This window comes from Alosa alosa, chromosome 5 (assembly GCF_017589495.1).
Source record: "Alosa alosa isolate M-15738 ecotype Scorff River chromosome 5, AALO_Geno_1.1, whole genome shotgun sequence".
Lineage (NCBI taxonomy): Eukaryota > Metazoa > Chordata > Actinopteri > Clupeiformes > Clupeidae > Alosa > Alosa alosa.
Window position 1 is genome coordinate 21,134,664 of NC_063193.1, and position 19,893 is coordinate 21,154,556.

At 42.5% G+C, this 19,893-nt stretch overlaps 3 protein-coding genes across 4 annotated transcripts in view; 1 reads left to right on the top strand and 2 right to left on the bottom strand.

Moving 5' to 3' along the window:
* Positions 1-10,990, bottom strand: part of nol6 (nucleolar protein 6 (RNA-associated)) — a 30,449-nt gene extending 19,459 nt beyond the window's left edge. The window contains exons 1-16 of the mRNA XM_048244348.1: positions 10,803-10,990; positions 10,179-10,391; positions 9,855-9,971; positions 9,548-9,724; positions 9,143-9,311; positions 6,988-7,122; positions 6,087-6,250; positions 5,476-5,596; positions 4,709-4,767; positions 4,508-4,609; positions 4,224-4,339; positions 3,864-4,041; positions 1,918-2,040; positions 1,524-1,672; positions 1,221-1,296; positions 617-757 (exon numbers count right to left, since the gene is read on the bottom strand). Coding sequence (XP_048100305.1) covers positions 617-757; positions 1,221-1,296; positions 1,524-1,672; positions 1,918-2,040; positions 3,864-4,041; positions 4,224-4,339; positions 4,508-4,609; positions 4,709-4,767; positions 5,476-5,596; positions 6,087-6,250; positions 6,988-7,122; positions 9,143-9,311; positions 9,548-9,724; positions 9,855-9,971; positions 10,179-10,391; positions 10,803-10,847 — 2,085 coding nt within the window. The 5' untranslated portion in view covers positions 10,848-10,990. The remainder of the gene's footprint in view (positions 1-616; positions 758-1,220; positions 1,297-1,523; positions 1,673-1,917; positions 2,041-3,863; positions 4,042-4,223; positions 4,340-4,507; positions 4,610-4,708; positions 4,768-5,475; positions 5,597-6,086; positions 6,251-6,987; positions 7,123-9,142; positions 9,312-9,547; positions 9,725-9,854; positions 9,972-10,178; positions 10,392-10,802) is intronic.
* Positions 10,991-11,147: 157 nt separating this feature from the next.
* Positions 11,148-19,852, bottom strand: arsk (arylsulfatase family, member K). 2 transcript variants are annotated; one of them, XM_048242731.1, is made up of 8 exons: positions 19,526-19,852; positions 19,297-19,426; positions 19,013-19,172; positions 18,551-18,830; positions 18,119-18,290; positions 17,705-17,929; positions 12,638-12,841; positions 11,148-11,727 (listed from the first exon to the last, which is right to left on the bottom strand). In XM_048242731.1, exons 1-8 carry the CDS (start codon positions 19,652-19,654, stop codon positions 11,453-11,455), a joined length of 1,575 nt encoding a protein of 524 aa, XP_048098688.1. In that variant the 5' UTR covers positions 19,655-19,852; the 3' UTR covers positions 11,148-11,452. The 2 variants fall into 2 exon arrangements, with proteins under 2 accessions (XP_048098688.1, XP_048098689.1); XM_048242732.1 differs by lacking the exon at positions 19,526-19,852 and having other exon boundaries at positions 19,013-19,191; positions 19,297-19,382.
* Positions 14,742-16,363, top strand: LOC125294239. The gene is made up of 6 exons (XM_048242736.1): positions 14,742-15,163; positions 15,253-15,351; positions 15,448-15,543; positions 15,666-15,764; positions 15,869-15,949; positions 16,153-16,363. The coding sequence occupies exons 1-6, from the start codon at positions 14,761-14,763 to the stop codon at positions 16,317-16,319; spliced, it is 945 nt and encodes a 314-aa protein (XP_048098693.1). The 5' UTR covers positions 14,742-14,760; the 3' UTR covers positions 16,320-16,363.
* Positions 19,853-19,893: the final 41 nt, after the last annotated feature.

The window sequence follows — 19,893 nt, forward strand, 5'->3', positions numbered from 1 at the left end:
TCTGACACAGTAACCTTACTAGAGGTGTAGCTTTGTTCCTATGGTGAGAAAGATGCTGTCCATCATAGCTTAACCCTAGCAGACTAGTTGATCAGGCGCACACGGCATATAGTCTCTGCATGGTTGCATATTTGGTGGGGAGACCGTTAGCTAACTTCGGTTGGTTCTGGACATGCCATTTACCACAAAGCTTTGGCTTTTTCAAACACACAGTAATATGATACAGCTCGGGAGATAATTACAGAGACAAGAAGTTGGATAGATAATTAGAAATTGAGACAGCATAATTACCAAAGGGTATTGAACTATATTTACTGGTCACTCTGCTGTGTGTGAGTGTGTGTGTGGTGTGTGTGTGTGTTCTGAACAAACGGCAGGAATTCAGTGATGGGTAGCATCACCGTGTGTGTGTGTGTGTGTGTGTGTGCGCGAGAGGGTGTGTTTGAAAGAGAAAGTTGGAGATACACAGATCAAAAGAAAGAAAGAAAGAAAGAAAAAAGATAAAAGGAACAGGCACAGAGAGAAAGTATTTATGTGCATGCCTGTGGGTGCACAAGTAAAAGTACATGTATGCATGCATATTTGCGTGAGTGAGTGAAGTGTGTGTTTGACTGACCTGTGTGTATCGGAGGGCAGGGTGGGCTCCCTGTACTGAGGTGATTGACAGCGGTAGATTCTCCAGCTGCCATAGCTTACGGCTCAGGTCATCATAACTCTGAACAACCTTCAGGCTCTCCTCCTCGCCTGTGCCACAGCTCTATAGAACACACACACGCACACACACACACGCACACGCGCACACGCACACACAGAGCAACAAAAGACACAATGCAATCACATACACGTCCACATAGCTGAATAAATCATACATGTTAACACACTGCACAGCACAGGCAAACAAAGACGCCTTGTTCTCATAAAGCCAATCTCAATGACCAGTGGACCCATCATGGAATACTGTATCTGGCTCAGCATCATGATTCAAACTACCACCACTGCTATTGCAGCACTGCCTCCTTCTGGACAAAAGTGGCAAAGCAGTTAAAAAACTTCACAGAATTTATTTTCATTTAGCCAGAATGTTGTGTCTCATAACTTTAGTCGCGAATACACAAATAAATGCATAAATAAATTACTAAGTAAGAAAAAACTAAAAGGAATAAGTCCATCATAAATCGGAGGCCAGAAGAACGTACAAAAAACACAGGTGCATAGCCTACCTCTTTTCGCACTATGATCACATCATCAAGCAGCCCACCAACATAGCGGATACAGGAGGGGGGGATATCAGCATGACTGGGGAGAAGAAACAAAACAACCAACACGTATTACACTTGGTTCTGACTGAGATCATTGTTGATGTTCTTCCCACTAGATAGCTTATGTCATGTTACCTAACTTTTCAAACAATCAAAGAGTCTTATCTGTGCCAGAAGAAAGAAAGAGAGAGAGAGAGAGAGAGAGAGAGAAAGAGGGAGAGAGAGAGAGTGAGTGTGTGACTGTGTGTGGCAGGTGGAACTCACAGCTGCAGCAGGTGACTGATGATCTGCTGGGGCACCAGCCTCTTGAGGCAGGTGGTGGAGGCCTCCCACAGCACCGCCTCTGTGATGGAGCCGTCCTGAAAGCGCCTCAGCTCAGAGCGGTCACCCCACAGCTGGCGGAACTCTGCCGCCTAGAGACACACACAAAGTTAGACACACATGAAACACAGACACCATACAGAGGAGAAACATTCACATATAGTGAACTTGGCTTGAAGGAATCATACAGGCCTGGTAAAACTGAATCATACTAAAACTGATAGAGCTCAAAAATAACAATAGTAACCTGACAGTCTCTTGACACACACACACACACACACACACACACACACACACACAGAGAGGTAAGGGATCACTGATGTGCGAGGACACTAACCTTTGGGCTGTCTGCCGCCGGGCCTTTCTCGAGCACAGAGACCAGATGGTCTGGGTTGAGCAGCAGGCCGAAGGACAGGGGCGGCTGGTCCTTGTGTTTGGGAGGCTCACTGGTCACTGGCCACTGCAGAGTACAAGCAACACCTCACTCACAAGATCACAAACAGTTCTTTAACAGTCAGATCGCTTAGATCACCGTCAGTTACACCACCCCTCCTCCTACTGATCGGAGTTTTAACCCTTAAGGGCCTGTGTCCACCAATCCAATTGCGGCGACAGCGCCCTCAACCTCATTTTCAGAGCGCTTCGGTCAAGTGTATATTGTTGCTATGTTACCAAAATCTTCTGCCAGCACGTCTTTTAGGAACGTTGTCTAAAGCTAACTAACTAGCTAACTGAAATGGCAGCAATCGTTTAGGAGCTCGCTAAATATGACTTCAACAAAAGGAGTTCATTTGGCATTACAATAGATTAGGTCATCCCTCTAGGCTTTGTAATTTGCATTCAGTTTGCAGCAGTTGTTTAATATTAGTCACAATAGGATTGAGTTTTTCTCTGCCACTACCAACATTGTTGACAGTGTAGGTCCCACCCCTTCCTTGATTTCAATTGGCTAGCAAGAGAGCAGTGACATTGACGAGCCCAGCACTTTTCTAAAAGTGCTCAGAGCACCGCCGAAAAAAACGGTCAGCGCCGAGGGCTTTTTTTCCTCCGAGGGCGCTGAGCACTGTGGTTAATATTAGTCACAATAGGATTGAGTTTTTCTCTGCCACTACCAACATTGTTGACAGTGTAGGTCCCACCCCTTCCTTGATTTCAATTGGCTAGCAAGAGAGCAGTGACATTGACGAGCCCAGCACTTTTCTAAAAGTGCTCAGAGCGCCGAAAAAAAACGGTCAGCGCCGAGGGCTTTTTTCCTCCGAGGGCGCTGAGCACTGTGAAAGCTGAACTTCATAGGATTTGTATTGAAAATAGCCACCATCGGCACAAAAAAACGTGTTTGGTGGATTCAGGTCCTAAAGGTGTGGGTTTTTGAACATTCTAACATAAGATTCGGTTCTGCAATAGTTCAAGGTTATAAAATTCTATGTTGGATTCAACAAATATTCTTTAGAACGTTTATTTTCCAACATTCCCGTCACAGCGGTGTGATGGTACACCTTTAGGCGGGGATCACATTAGCCAGCGGCAAGCAGCAGATTTTCTTATTGTTCGCTATGGTTCGGTGGCGTAACGCTAGCGTTGAACAAGCTGAGCGTTGAACTTGGTTCAACTTTCAAAGCGCAATGCGAGCGTATTCAATTGACAAACCGCTTGTGTTGCTTAGGAACGAGATAAAACTTATTATGGTCTGAGCTTTGAGTTACGTTTGCCACTGCCGCTTGCCGCTGGCTAATGTGATCGCCTTAAGGTTTTAATTCTGTTATTAAGTGATGATGCAATAATAGGCTAATAAATCTTTTTCGGGTCCAATGGCTTTCAGAGCCGCTTGGTTTTCTCCATAGACAGTAAAATAAACATCTTTTTCCGCTATTCAGTGTAGCCTTTAAGAAAATTGTCATCCTACAATCCTCAACCTAATAAAATCCTATTTTTCGCGGAAGCCTGCACGTAACTCTTGATTGTATCATCTGGCTGCACAGCTTTAGTAATTGCTCTGTTAAAAGTTAACCGGTTTTGTTTTTCCCCTTAATAAAATGTAGGTGATGGTGACAAGGTTTCCAAGTTGCAAAAACTGGCTGGCTGCGCTAGTAAACTTTTTTTGCCCAAAAAGCCGTTGGGCCCGTGACGTCGGACTTAACAACCAAATAGGTAGCTGTAGCCAGGGGGAGTCAGCAGCATGTTTAAATGTATGCATTCCCCAAATTGTTTCTGAGAGACATAACTGAGTAATTGACACTACATAAACACCCATCATCCACCCCTCAACCAACCAACAAGCCTCACCTCAGGATCAGAAGGCAGTGAGTGGGCGAGCACGTGGATCCGTTCTCCTAGTCCTCGTTGCAGGAGGGACAGTAGAAGAGGAAGCGCAGTGACAACGTAGTTCCCGCTGTGGTCCATGAGCTCGCTGAAGAGATCGAGCTTCTTGCATGCGGACTGCATTTTGGCCAACCCACTGAGTCTGAGAGAGAAAGACATATATGTAATGAGGTGATTATCTGAAAAAACAATGTCACCAAATGTAGATGACAAATTCAGCCCTCAGTCTGCCATTAGCAGTCTACCTAAGCAGAGGACTGATTCCAGCACCGGACATAGCCACTACTTGGCAAAACCAGGCAGAGCGTTCCCTCGGCTACTCACTGGAAGACGTGATCGTAGGTCCTGACCAGAGGCTTGGGCGTCATCAACATGGCCTGGAAACCGTCCATGGTGGGGTCGTCCCAAAACCGCACTGACAGCGACGCTTCATGCTGGATCTGGGTGATTGCATTAAAACCCAATAGCCATTAATACCCAAATTCAACTACCTAAACTGACAAATACACCTCAATCACTATTAACATCAGCACAAATTAGAAACTTAAAAACAATCAACATAGTCAGTCATGAACTTACAGAGGGTTAGTGTGCATATTAGGTCTCACCTGTTTGTAGGTTTGGGTGGTCATATCGGCACAAAGATTGAGGTGTCCAGAGGGGTCCACAAACACTACTTGGAATGCACTGTGGAAGTCTGACAGGCTGGGCTGGGGTTGGAGAGAGCAGGTGGGTATTTAATGAATGGTTCAACAAATGAGAAGACACACACATACTCCACATGTTTTGACCTGAGATAAACTACTCACGGCTTTAGAGTCAGGGTTTCTGGCCAGGGTGATCCCATTCTCCGTCAGGTCTGTTGAAGCTGTGAGGGAGTACAAATCATGTGAGTCACATGCAAAACCACAACAGTGAGAAAAAGCTTGCACTACATTTTAACTCATTGAGTGCCAAAAACGTAACAGTACGTTTTTCCTTCCCATGCGTTGAGTGCCAAAAACGTAATATTACGTTTTTAGCTTTTTTTTTTAATTACGAAACTAGACACTCTAACACACCTTATATGTGATTTTGGTAACTCTGTGATGAATGGAAATATATGACGAATCGAAAACATCAAAACGCACAATCTGGACATTTTATCATAACTCGGTTGCCGCTTTGGGTCGAATCAGTGACGCATGCACGTCAGCTCAAAACCAGGCCATTTTCGTGGGTCTATCACTAGGTGGCAGTCTCGCCAGGTCACAGAGGCGTGTAGAAATACACGGTTTGCACCCACTGAGAGCTTAAAGTCTCACCTTTCAAACGTGCCATTGTATGTGTTCATAGCTATAACACAGAATATGCTGTGGCTGTACAAAAATCATCAACAATGGTCTAGATTGCTGGCACTCTAGGACAAAGCTTCCGAAAACAGCTTGGCTTTCAATGAGTTAATTGTATCATTTTAAAATGTGTCCCTGTGGCAGTTTAAAAACCACATAAACCACAAACTAGGATGTATGCGTGACAATGAACCAATGTTTAATGGTCCTAAAATGCCAAGGGAGGGTTGAAAATGAGTCCTCACCCAGGAAGTGTAGGGCATTCCGGAACAGTTGATAGGCAGACATGTGGTTGCTGACTTTGTGAGAAGTAAGAAGGTAGGCCAGCAACATGGAGGCCAGAAACCCACCAAAACACCCCGAGCCCTACAGGGGAAGGTGACGAAAACAGGGATAATTTTAGAAATACACATTTCACACAGGGCTGAAAAGCCAACCACAACAGGAATCCTGTTACATGCACCATGTAAAGCCAACGTTGATGTGTTCCATAGAGTTAAAACTAAACCTTTAAATGACTTACATTAAATGACTTTAAATTAAATGATACTATTTGAGGGGCAGCCAGTGGCTGGAAAAAGTGGTTGAGCACTGCTCTCCTTTGCCCACATCAACAGCTGAAGTGCCCTTGAGCAAGGCACCTAATCCCCAACTGATCCCCGAGCGCCGCTGTAGCAGGCAGCTCACTGCTCCGGGTTAGTGTGTTACTGTGAGTGTTTCACTAATTCATGGATTGGGATAAATGCAGAGACCAAATTTCCCTCACGGGATCAAAAGATACTTACATACTGAAGAGTGAGAACTCAGAAATCCCTACTATCCATCAGTGTCAAATGAGTGTATGAGGAGCACCCACCTGATCCAACTCTCTCTGTCTCAGCCACACCTTCAGTAGGGCTACAGCGTCTTTGAAGGCGCCACACTGATCTCGGACTGCAGACAGGAACTGGAGATGGGCTCCAGGAAGGTGGTCTCCCAGCACCGTGCTGTTGTAATAAGGGGTGGGGGTGTCAGCGCCTCCTAGGAAAGACACGGCATAAACAACGACAGAGGAAGTCAATAGCACGCAGATAAAGAAACACATTTCTACATACAGTACTAGGGCTGCACGATTTGGGGAAAATATCTAATTGCGATTTTTCTGACAGATATTGTGATTTTTTTTTGTATCAATGAATTGATTAGGTTCAATATTCCTAATGTCTCTTTAATTAGGGCCATCACTAATTGGTGAGCACGCCCAGTGCACAAGAGGCAGAAACCCCAACCGACTGTGAAGCTCACCAATCAGAATTTCTGTGCCCCTCACGCACTACGCACACCCACCAACCAGAAGTGGCATAGTCAATGGGTATGAAATCAATATAAAAGTCAGAAATGTGACAAAATCAACTGTGCACGATTATTTATAGCTTTTGTGATTGGGTAATTGCGTTGGTTCATATTGCGAGAATTCTGCAGCCCTACTTTAATTAGCCCAACTGAAATGGATATGGATCTGAAAGAAGGAACCTTTGGCCCCAGTTCAGACAGGAACATCATTCAATTATCATTGATAAACATTATGAATTGCATCCACACATCAGCAGCCTTTTAACTGTGTTACGATTGCAAGGGTTCCCGCACGAACGTCTTAAAGTTACAGGCACTCAATTAGACCTATACACCCCCCCCCCCCCCCCCCCTTTGTGTCCAAGTCATGCTACCGCCACAAATTCAATCAAATTCTGTGGGAAACACTGAGCTAGTCTCGTTACCTGGCTGTGGGGCATCGATGCCTGTGTACCACTCGGTCTGGATCTTGCTCTTGCGGGGGTTGAGGTGACTCGGCTTCAGGAAGTCAGATGGGGGGCAGGCATGGATGCGTAACGTCAGACTACTAGTATTTTTACCTGTGGGTTGCACAAAAGTAAAATCAGACTGTCTTCAAAAGTATATTTCTTTAAATCAAGGAACATTAAATGTGTGTGTGTGTTAGGGCTGTTGGAACGAATTTCTAAAGTCGAATATAAATCAAATATTTAAAAAATCAATACTAATCGAATTTGGAAATTACTATTCGAATGTGTTTTTTTAGGGAGTTTTTTTATGTGTTGGCTAACTTTAGCAAATATGTGAAAATTAAATGCTTTTGTCACGTCTAATGCACAATCTAAATATGGCAGAAGCGATGTGGAGATCACTCCTGACCATTTCAGCGATGTGTGGAACGTTTTTGGATTTCCATCAGAAAACGGAGAAATAACAATTAGCCTAATGATGTCGTAATCTGCAGAATATGTAGCAGCAAGCAGCCTGAGTGCACATCTGAATATGTAGCAGACATATGCATTTATCCCAAAGCCTTGACTCAGGGGTATAGTTAAGTGATACTACACAGCAGTTATGTGATATGTCAAACTAGGCTTTAAACTCAGATCTGTGCACGTTCTCGGTGTTGGGATGATATTGACCAACCGTGAAACGTGGAGACACACAAGAACGCCTATAGGCTATTAAAAAAACAACTATAGTATAGTATAAGTATAAGTATCTATACTCTTTTGATACAGTGAGGGAAATTTGGTCTCTGCATTTATCCCCTAATGAATTAGGTGGCACAGTGAGAGTGAAGTACAACAACAGCCTGCAACAACAGCGGCGCTAGTAGAGCAATGAGGGGTTAGGTGCCTTGCTCAAGGGCACTTCAGCCGTGCCTACTGGTCGGGGTTTCGAACCGGCAACCCTCAGGTTACAAGTACGAAGCGCTAACCAGTAGGCCACGGCTGCCCCAACTTTTAAATTATTATTTTTTTTATATTACCTCCGAATTTATGAGTAATCTGAGTAATTTTCGTAATCTACACGGCGGTTATTTTTAGTCAAATAAATAAACATCAAATAAATCGATTGTCATCAGATGTTGTATTGCATCCATGTCCATAGTGGCATATTTGCACGTACAACACTATTAAAGCGCATACGATATCCAAAATGTGTGTAGAGGCGGAGCTCCACCTGTAAGATGTATGACAGAATCCTACACGTGAGATAACTTCGTTTTTCAAGATAATTGATTGGTCAGTGGGCGGTAGCTTTACATGATTTGAGCTATAACTTAGCACATAACCTGCTCCCGACCAGGTTGACAGCATTAGACACCATGGTGATACGGCGATGCTAAAACAGATCTACTTTCGTGTCACAGCATACCCTGGCTTTGAGCGCAACATACCTTGCTAACCCACTAATCGAGATTTGTAGTATACCCCACCTGACAAGCTAGGTAGGTAAACAGTCCGAGGACGAGGAACCACGCAGCTACAGGAAATACTTGCTAATTTGGCGTCATCAAACATAGGAATTCAATAAAGTGGTAGTGGCGTTCATTCAGTGTGCGTGCGCAGCATCTGCCCAAAAGAAATTGAAACCATTCAAGTTGCACAGATATCGTTGGTAGACTGAGCTTTTGTTCAAAACCACACGTTTATAGTGGCATTGGCAATGCATAAGCCGGTTTATACGGTGTATAGAGAGATGCATCGTAAATATGAATAATAGGCTAAATTTGAGCATTGGGTTATGGAAGAAGATTGACAGCCCTAGAGTGTGTGTTTGTGTGTGTGTGTGTGTGTGTGTGTGTGATGTTCTCTCCAGCATTGTCCCAGCAGGCATATTGGGTGCCAGAGGGTTTCGCTGAAAGGAGAGCTGTTAATCTGTCAGCAGAATACGTAAATCCAGACTTACCAAACAGAGACCTGGATCTACCAAGATGCTGATGCAAACAACACTTTTAGTAAACATTGATAGTCCATAAAACATGGGTTCAGTCACCAGGTGCTGCTCTCTGGCTAAATCAGGAGAGCTAAATAAAAGTGTGCAGTGCACTAAGATTTAGGCAAACAGATCACAAGAGAAGACCAGGCCACTTACCTGGAGGCGTCAGCAGCAAGATGGGCCGGAGGCGGTTGCCATGGAGACAAGAATAGCGCAGCGTTCCAACCTCTTTAGAAGAGAGGAGATGCTCTGCCAGACCAGCAAGGTATAGTGCCCTCTTCCGGGAGTACCGCTGGTTGATGGCATCCATTGGATGTATTACACTCTAAGAAGCAGAACAATAGTAAATCAAGTCAATGGAGGGGCATCATTGCGAAAGTAATGGTGCTTTTAAGACAACTCAAATCTTACAGAATTTCACAACAGAACGCCCCTTTAATATTCCTTCTCATTTTAGAAAAATATTCATAAAACATATGTAAGAAATACATTACACGTGCATAATATGCAATGGATACCATGCAAAAACGTCTATGTTGTTTTCCAATACATGTGACTTACAGAAGGGATGGTGACCATCAGGTCCACAGCAACTCGTGGTTTGATGCAGGTGCCCAGAGGATAGCTCCCAATCAGGGCCACTGAGGCTGGCGGCTCCATGTGAAACTTGCCTTTGGTTGATTTGGGGACCAGAATGAATGGCACCTCCACCTTTGACAGCCATGTGGTGTCACTCACCTGAGGATAAAGAGAGAAAGAAGGCAGAATGAGATTGGTCTGTCAGAAGCCTCCTGCTCATAGATGTATATACACTCCTGCTGTTAAAAGGCTGGACACTGGCCCTAAGATTCCGTTACAATACACTGACCTCAACCACAGAGGACTCTGGCACAGACTGGAGAAGTTCAGTTATCTTCAACACAAAGGAGTCCACCAGTCGCTTCTTGTTGTCACTTAAAGCCACCTCCTTCAGGAGCTCCTCCATCTGCTCATTAAAGGGAAACAAGTAGTTAGTAAAGCAATTCTTCATGTATGACATACACATCACATACAAAGATACACATTAAAGTGCAAATACATTGACCAAACACACAATGACATGTGATGCTGCACTTAATTGATACCATCAATTTGATAGTCTCCCAACATGCCAAGGTGGGAGAGAGTCAAATGCATCATCTTCCCTACTGACCTGCATTTTCAACAAGCTGCAATGAAACAGACTCTCGGTCTCCTTCAGCTGGTTCAACTCCTCTGGAGTGGGAGCTTTGTATAAATCCTTATTTGACACTTTCAGTGGGCGAACGAGGTCAGGATTTGAAGCCTTTCTCTTTGAATCGCCTTTGGGGGCTTTCGTCGGCCTCTCGTCCCCATCTTCATCCAGATTCGGCTCAATGGATTCCGTCTTGACATTGCATGGAAACAAAAAACATACAGTATACAGGCAAGTTGTAACGCTAACTTACATTACGTCGAAAGCACAACCTTTTGGCTCATTGCACTGCCACGTCTTGTACCTTACAAATATTAAGGTTTATCAATAAACCAAGGACTTGTGCAAGAGAGTCGTTTTGGTTGACTAAACTGACTGGTAACGTTCGTTCGTTCATTAGTTCGTTCACAGACAGGACTGCCAAAACTCTTGAAATGTATTGTGCTCCATGCCCAAAACGATGTATTGTAAACAAACATGGTACAAGAAAAGAAGGATCTCAGCTGAAACAGACATGCTAGCGGTGGCTAAAAGCTTTCAGAGATGTATCATAGCTAACCTTATACTCTCTTAATAGCAATCCTGATAATACAACAACAATACCTCATTGTCACCGTCCGTAGTAGTTTCTTCAACCTTCCTCTTCATTTTGTTAAATATTACTCACAAAAGCGATTAACAATCTAAAAATGTTTACTGTACAAAATAAATGTGCATGACCAAAGCATCTCACATGGCCAATGTAGAACTACTTCGTCAACAGTGTTCTTCCGATAGCCTTAGCAACTGGCACGTTGTCGCCACCAACCGGTGTGGAATGGGGAAGGAAAACAAGGTCTGTTGAACTTTTGCAGTCAGGTTTTGTCCCAACAAACTGCAAATTGTTCAAATATAAATCAAGTGGAAGATTGTGTAGCCTGGCTAATACATACAAAAACATACATAAAATAATGTAAATAAGACTTTATTTTATTTTAGGTGATGAAAGGACAGAATGTATCAACATATCAAGATAGAATCTGCCAAAAAGTGCTCAAGTGAATGAGTGGAGTGACAGAGACAAAACGATAGATCTCACCCCTGGACATCTACAGACCTTAAGCTTTGATGCAAAGTTATTGATCATAAAGTCTCATGAAGACAAATAGACATCAATTAATTAAAAGCAGCAGAAAACATACTAAAATGTACAAGATGAAAGATACATCTTTGAAGAAAGAAACCTCACAAATGACATCCAGCATCAAAATAAGTCACGGGTGAGCCATCAGCCATTCTTCAATGGCCTTCATATTGCCCTGCGGATTTCTCTGCCAGTCCAGGTGCCAGCGCAGATTGGCAATAACTTGAGTGTAGTTGTTTCCCAGGCTCTGTCTCCATGAGAGAAATTCTTGCCTGTTGTAGAGGTGAACCTCTTTGGAGACAGTGGGGTAGTCCACTGCAGAGCGCAATTGTAAGTCCAAATGCTGGACCACTTCAGGTAAGGATGAGGCCAGGTTCTTTAGTTCCTCTTTATCCTTAGAAAGATCTAAAAAAAGGAGAACGTTGCATCAGACTAGCTCAAGTGATCTGCTGACCACCTTCTACTGTAAATTGACACTCAGTGATGAACATTGTTTAAGGAAAAGTGACCTCCATTAAATAAATGGTACAGATATACAATAGATCACTGTGAAAAAGGAGGAGTCCTCTCCTTTTCCCCTACGACAAACATTTGAAAAACTGCCTTGTGCCACACATGCATGGACTGCAGCCAAACACACTCACCTGCACTCAGTTTGTTTTATTGCTGTTTATGTCTTGTGTATGTAGGTGTATGTATGTGTCTTTATATTGGGAGATTTTAACTGTGTGGGCATAATGGTATAGACCTTCACCCCTCTACAATGGTTTAGCCCAACATACTGATTGGGGTAATTGCCTAGCATATTTAAAGGCAGGCTTATTTCACACGGGAGAGAGACACGATAACCAGGAAGACACGCGGAAGAGGTCCAAAGTTACAAGGTCACCTTGTTTGGACAGGGAGCCTAGAAAGAGTAGGTTCCTGGTGCCTAGTTTTATGGCATGGTACATGTTTGTAGACTGAAGAACCCTGCATTTCATGTTTGGACTCCAATTGTGCTCCTGGATCTGCCTGTTTGTTTATGGACAATAAATGACTATATTTTTGTACGGAACTGCTGTCTCCTGCCTTCCCTCAACACCACCTAATCCAGTGGCGCACCTCCCTAAACGTGGGGTGGTCGCCTTGGTCCCTCACAATCACCTACTTTTCTCTGAGATATAACTGTTCTTTAATCAAAGTGGAGCTGGCTCCATGATATATCATGAATTTCAACTGATACATGAAATTCATAATACAAAGTTGTATGAGATAGATAGATAGATACTTTATTGATCCCCAAGGGGAAATTCAAGAAGTATGAGGGTCTCACCAAACAATTGTGGGGGGACACTAGTGCCATCTGCATAGGCTATGTACTTCCACTGGCCTATCCTCAGCATGTATGTCGAGGCGTTGGTATTGCAACCATGGTATTCACTCAGCACCCAGCTTGGTCTCGAGCCATTGGACCCAGACAGAAGAGGCAATAGGGAGAAACCACTCAGACCACCAGGGCTTGGGATACCAGCCAACTCTGGGAAGATAAAGAATGCATGTAACATTTACTAGGTAACAAAATCCAACAATTGAATAATGCTAACTACTGCAGTAGAATCCAGGAAAGCACTATGATTTGCAACACAAAGGTATTTAAAATGTGCATAAGCAATTAAACATGAGCATACAATGAAACATGTTATAAACCTTATAAACTTTTCCGATTCAGCATCCATCTCACAGAAAACACTAACTACCACCAACTTATGGTTATGGTTATGGTATTTAGCAGACCCTTTTGTCCAAAGCGACACACATATAACAACAATACAAAGTTAAATTTAACAGTAAACAATTAAAAAAGTTGGTAAGACTACATTAAGGAGAATAGAAATAATAAACCACAATGTCAATTCAATCAATTGCCTAATGAAAATAAATAAATACTATAATGTACAAACCATAACGTCTAAGAAACACTTAAGAAACTAAGTGCATGTTGAACAGATATGCCTTTAGACCCCTCTAGAAAGACCCAAAACTATCACAGGAACAGAGAGCACTGGGCAACTCAATCCACCAACAAGGAACCACTGAGGAAAAGAGTCTTGAATTTGACCTAGCGTTTATAGCTGGTCGACACAACAGACGCTCATCAGAAGACCGCAGTGGGTGGTTGGGGATATACATCTTGATCATTGAATTAGGATAGCAGCGAGCAGATCCAGTCATATATAGGCCAAAGTGAGAGATTTAAATTGAATTCCAGCCACCATAGGGAGCCAATGGAGGGTAACTAGGAGAGGAGTTACATGTGTCCTCCCTGGCCGATTGAAGACCAGGCGTGCTGCAACACTCTGAAGCAGTTGTAACGATCTTACTACACAAGCAGGTAGGCCAGCTAACAGTGACAGCTTTAAGATAACCATGGCCTGTACAAAAAGTTGTGTGGAATCTTGTGTCAGAAAGGATAAACCGATATGATTTTGCAATTGAGGCTACATGCTCAGATAAGTTAAGTCGGTCATCAATCATGATGTCCAGGTTATGTGCCGATCTAGTTAAACCCTCTACTGTCCTGCTGGGCCCCTCAGATCCTCCATCCTAGGTCTTTTGGCTATTCCATAACAAATCTTTTCCAGTTAGGGCCCCTAAACTCTGGAACAACCCTCACAACATTTATTCTGCGCCGTCAGTGTCAGGCTTTATATCTGCCCTTAAGACACACTTACAAAATAGAGTTTCTTCAGTGAGGGGTTCATTCTATGTTTTCTTTTATTTCACTTTATTACTATCATTTTTATTTTAGCATGATTTAATTTACTGTATTTTTTTTATTACTGCCTTTTCTTTGTGCACAGTTCATAAACGGCACAGAGCACACAGTACATTTTTTGTATATTCCTTTTAATCTTTTTAAATTAGTGTTTCTGATTTTTTTGTTGTTTTTTGTTGCTAAAATTGTGTGCTTGAAAAGTGCTATGTAAAATTATTATTATTATTATTATTAGTAGTAGTAGTAGTAGTAGTAGTAGTAGTAGTAGTAGTAGTATTATTAGGCTATTATATAGTCTACAGAGCTGAATAAACAAAACCTCATCAGGCATACTCTCGGAATTCTTGCATTTATCAATTATGACATCATGCTTATGTCTATGACATAATTAGCTGAGAGTTCTGCTATGAACATTCAAACAAAACACTGTCACTTTGACACAGACTGATACAGAGACAGCATTAGGGAAAACATTCTTCCTGCTATTGCTTCTTTTTTTCCATTACTTCACAGTTTTGAATTAAGATTAAAGGTAAAACCTAAGAAGGGACTCAAAGGGCTGAAAATGGAGTCCCGTGGATGCTTCATTGATGCCCTGAGGTCTGTCTGGGCCAGCATCAGGAGCAAGGTCAGTAAAAGAAAAAAACAAACAGCGCCGCAGAAACTTGCGCATTAGCAAGATGCAGGCCATGGAGAGGATGGACCGGAAGTGGAACAGGGGACTGAATAAAAAAGTAAAATCAGAGGAAAAGGTGCCCAAGTCTGAATCGAAGTCCTCCAAGCAGGACAGGGGAAGAGCTCGATTTGTGGCCTCTGGATGGAAGCCGGGGGGGGAAGAGGGCAAGCCAGCAAGGACCAAAGTCCAAGAGAAGATGGATATCACCCTGCAGGCTTCGCAGGACTCTCGGAAACCCCTGAAGGTCCAGCTGAGAGCCCAGAGGCCCCACTATCTGGGTGACATGGAGAACGTTGAAAAGGAGAAGTCCACCCAGGACTACAAGACTGATGAGGTCCCACAGGTGCAGGCCGAGGCACCAAGGGAGACGAACTGCGGTCATGGAGACGCAAAGATCAATCCCCCGAGTAAGAACAGGAAGTGTATGAGATTAAAGTAGGGTAATTCAGTAGTGTTTGAAATAATGGCTGACCAAATATTCCTATTACCATTTCAGTAGCCTGCTTGCCCCTGAGGGGAAAAAAGGCCTGGAGCCAGAAATGGCAGGATATGATCCTGGGATGGACACCAGTTGTCCAGGACAACATGGAAAAGCGTAAGTAAACTTAAGAAAAAGAGTAAAAATAGAATATACGATCACGTGGAATGCTTTAGTGTAATTCAGCAATTCGTTGTCTGATCTTTTCTACAGGCTGTGCACCCCTGTCAGGCAAAAAGGCCTGCAGCCAGAGATGGCAGAACATGGTCATTCAGGGGACACCAGCCATCCAGGACAAAACGAGGACACGTAAGTGAAATAGTGGACTAGAATTAAAACATTTGTATTTCAGAATGGTTAGGTTAATGTTTGGACTGAGACACTTATTATAAATGACTGAGCCTCAATAATAAAAGCATGTTTTATATTAGAGAGTCCTGCCTGTGATGGTGAGGAGGAACCAGTGGAGGGAAGGGAGCAGGAGATGAGCCTGGTTAAGCAAACAGAACTTCCTGTCCCTGTGGAAATGAGTGAGTTGAGAACACTGAAAAATTGGATCTGGAATAGAATTGGTATTGGAAATCAAGCTGTACCTTTTAACTGATATTTATTTGGAATGAATGAATTTTGATAGGCACCGAGTCCAGCCTGAACTGGAAAATGATGACTTGGAGGACGAAGTACAAACTGAAAACAGAGAAGGGAGATGTCCAAGGTATGAAGCTGCTCAAACAAGCAGAAACTCAGGGAAATATCTTTGTTCCTAGATATTCAAAAATAATTATTACAAAAGAACAAAAAAAGAGTTGAGTAGTTATTAGGATGTCCCATAACCCTGGGTACAGCACTTTGATTCTGATAAATCAATGAACTGATTGAGTTGAATTAATGCATGTCCTCTTTTACATTATGGCACAGGATATTTTGCCGAGGACAAACATCTGTCTCCATTTGTAATGGATGACTACATTTGTACTAGACTGGATGACTGCAATGTGGCATCAGAAGACTACACCTGTATCTATTATTATTATTACTACCGTTTGTTTAGTTGTTTTATTATTGGTCTTTATTTCCCTCACTGATAAATCAAATAAAGTATTTTGGCCAATAAAAGATATTGCTGAATTGCACTCTTTATTCACTCAAACAAAATTACCCAAGTCCAGTATTTTCTGTAATTTAGGACTTTTTGTGTGTGTGTGTTTGTGTGTGTGTGTGTGTGTGTAAGGATTGTACAATTTTGATACAAAATACAAATTATAGTTTTGATGAAAAAGTAATTTCATAGATTGTATTTCAAAAATCCAAAAAATCCATTTCCAAGGTGACATGACTTGCAAATGATAAAGAATGTGGCAGCACATTTGAGCATCGAGCCTAAAAGGACAATTGTAACTCCTCTTCTAGTCAACATCCTCTGGCTTCCATAAGCTGCTAAAATTAAATTTACATCTGTCAGTCTTCTTTGTAGGTCAGCCACTGCTTCATCACCATCCTATTTAAATGATATGGTACAGGCCTACAATATTTCCCTTCTTGACAACTACACTCCTTGCATATTCTTTATTTAATGTCTCTTAAGTCACTTTATACAAAAGTGATTGCTTAATAATAGAACTATAAACAGAGACTTTATTTAGCCAACATTTTGAATGTTTACAACTCTCATGACCCTCCCCCACTACCACCGAGCACCTTCTCATCGAGTTTGTGCTTGTCAGTGCGCACCAGACTGCACTAGACTGTGATTGACAGTCAGATCTCACACTGCCCTGCTCTGATTGGACCAGAAGAACCGGGAGCTGTGGATTTTTGCAAAACAAATAACAGGCTCTAGGTGGAGGTAGAAGTGCGTTTTTTTTTCTAAAACCGGCTGATTTATGTTGTTCTGTCAGAGCATAGTGTCAGTTTCAGTGAATATGATCAAAAAAATCTTACCAACTGCAGCTTTAATGAGGAGACAAGGCACTTACAGAATCCTCTATAAAAATGTATGGAGACAGTTCATAACGCCAAGATGACAGTTGTCTACTACACATAACCTGCCCATGTCTACTACACATAACCTGCCAAAGGCCAATTGTCGGCCGAGCAGGAAATCCTGCCCTGTAATCTAAGTTACCAATTGCATTGTTGGAAACGGCATGATTAACCTTTTGGTTTCTGTTTACTACCCAGTCACCATGGTAATAGCCATGCAGCAAAATGTTGGCGCATGCGTGTGAGCAAGTTAGTGTAATTACCTTATTTTATTTTAATGATTTGGAGGGAGATATTTGTACTGTTCAATTTAGACTTAAACACAGATTTGCCTGATCTACTTTTCATGTCAATATGACCTCTCCATTTGGAGTTACGTGTGCCTTCTGATTCATTTGAATAGTAGCCTGATCTTGTAAGTCTGAAATAATAACTGCCTAAAGGCGTTAGCAAGATGGCTGCCAAGTGGCAACTTAGCGGAACTCACCCATTAACGTAGGGTAGATATCCACCAGCGAGACAGGCTGACTAAGCTGCAGTCCAGACTTTATTCCTGGTCCCATTATGAGCAGAGGAACATGGGAGCTGCCCTCGAACATGGACATCTTATAGAACTGTCTGTGTTCCATAGCCAGATCTCCATGGTCCGAGGTGTAGAGCAGAACTGTGTTGTTAAGTAGCCCTTTGTCACGAAGGGCTGTTATCACCTCACCTGTAGTGATACATTTGACAAATTTGGGTGAGTAACTATGCAATTCCATTCAGGAACCATTCAAAACTGCTGAATACATTCGATTATACATGGGGCCATTGCTTCAAGATTTCTAGCACATAATAACCAAACATGAGAATAAAGTATGCTATATGATGAATATGCTTAATACAGGGAATTACTGTTTACCCAGCATGCTATCTGTTTCTGCACACATGGCATAGTAATGAGCCCTAATATTCCTGATCTCCTCTTGTGAGAAACTGGAACTGCAGTTCTTGGTTATGGTGGAGTAGTAATCTACTGGGTGCATCTCGGAGAAAGGCAACCACTCTGGCACAGAGATGTGTTCATATGACACCTGGGAAAGGTCAATAAAAAGTATTAGTAATTTTTAAAGTCAAATCAACACTACTTTTCTGGCACTGCTACTCTTGGATGTGCTTAGGCTTCCATTTCTGTTATGACTCTTCTTAACATTGTATAGAGCACTGTTCTGTCTAGTACAGTACACTGCATGAAATAAAACAAAACAACATAATACTTAAACTTGCTATTATAACTAGGTAATGTACATTGTGCTCTAGTTGAGAACAGAAGAATGAAATGTCTTTGCAGTGCCTTTTTTAGCCAGTAGGGTGATGTGCGGAATGTTGAGCCTCCAGCATCTGGCCCCAGAGCTTCAGTCTTGTATGGATGTGGCAGATTGAGGCCCAGGTACAGGGCGAAGGGTTGGGATGGCTGAGCAATGTGGCGTATCCATTCGGAGGCCATGTCTGTGTTCTTCCAGTCATGGGTCATGACGCGCACAGTGGACGAGTTACCGACGAGATCGGCCACGGGTCGACCCTCCTGGCGGAGAAGGAAGGGCACATCTCGAGTCCAGGCCTCCACCCGATTGCTGATAGGTAAAAATTATAAAATTGTCATGGATGACATACCATTGTGGTTAATGATACAATCACATCCAGTACATAAGAGTGGCTCAGCACACTAGCTGAATTACAACAAATCGTCATACAATAAGAGGACAAATCATTTGCATGCCCCTGAAGATGATTTTCTGCTAGACCTGACATTTACCTGACAGTGTGACCTCCTGACGTGAAGTCTAATTTTCCTAAACTGAGCGTCTGATATCCACTTTGCTTCAACTGATCCATCCATGTGGTGGCGTTTGCATCAAGGCATTTGTAATTGTTCCATGACTGAGTCAAATGCACAAAACGACCACTCCACATAGCTGGGAAAATATCAACAGTCTATTAGGACAAAAAGAAGTACTGCACGGTCACACACACACAAACAGCAGAGGTAGTAACTTTGACATAACACATAAAAGCATGCACCATCTCACATCAACTCACCTGCTCTTGAAGGACAGCATACTGGAGAGTTTGTGTAGGAGTTCAAAAATATTGCTCCCAATTCCCTCATGTAATTGATATAAGGCAACTGAACAACATCTCTACCAGGGGCAAATGTCAACCTTCCATCCTTCATGGGAGTACACGTTTTTCAAGTAAAACTTTTGCCAGTACAATACAATCAATAGACAAACTCTATTTTATAGATAATACTTGTAAACATACTTACAAAGGCATCAGACAGCACCACTACAATATTAGGCCTGGTTTTTGTGAAGTTCAAGTTCAAACATTGCACAGTGGATTGGTAAAATGTCAACAGGAGAATCAGAAGGTGGTGTAGAAGTTGATACATCATGTCACTTCTGAAAACCTAGCGGTACGTTAGGTCAGCTCTCCAGATGAGGCAAATCACGAGATTTCAATCAACAAAACACCAGACCAACCTCTGTTGCCGTGAAACTGAATTAGCTCAACCCATCTTTCTTAAAACAGTCGCATTTTTACTTATCTGTCATTCTTCTCATTAGAATAACAAACCAAAGCTTTTTTTTCATGAACTGCTAAAACCAGTTTCCTTGTTCACGCCTACAATTC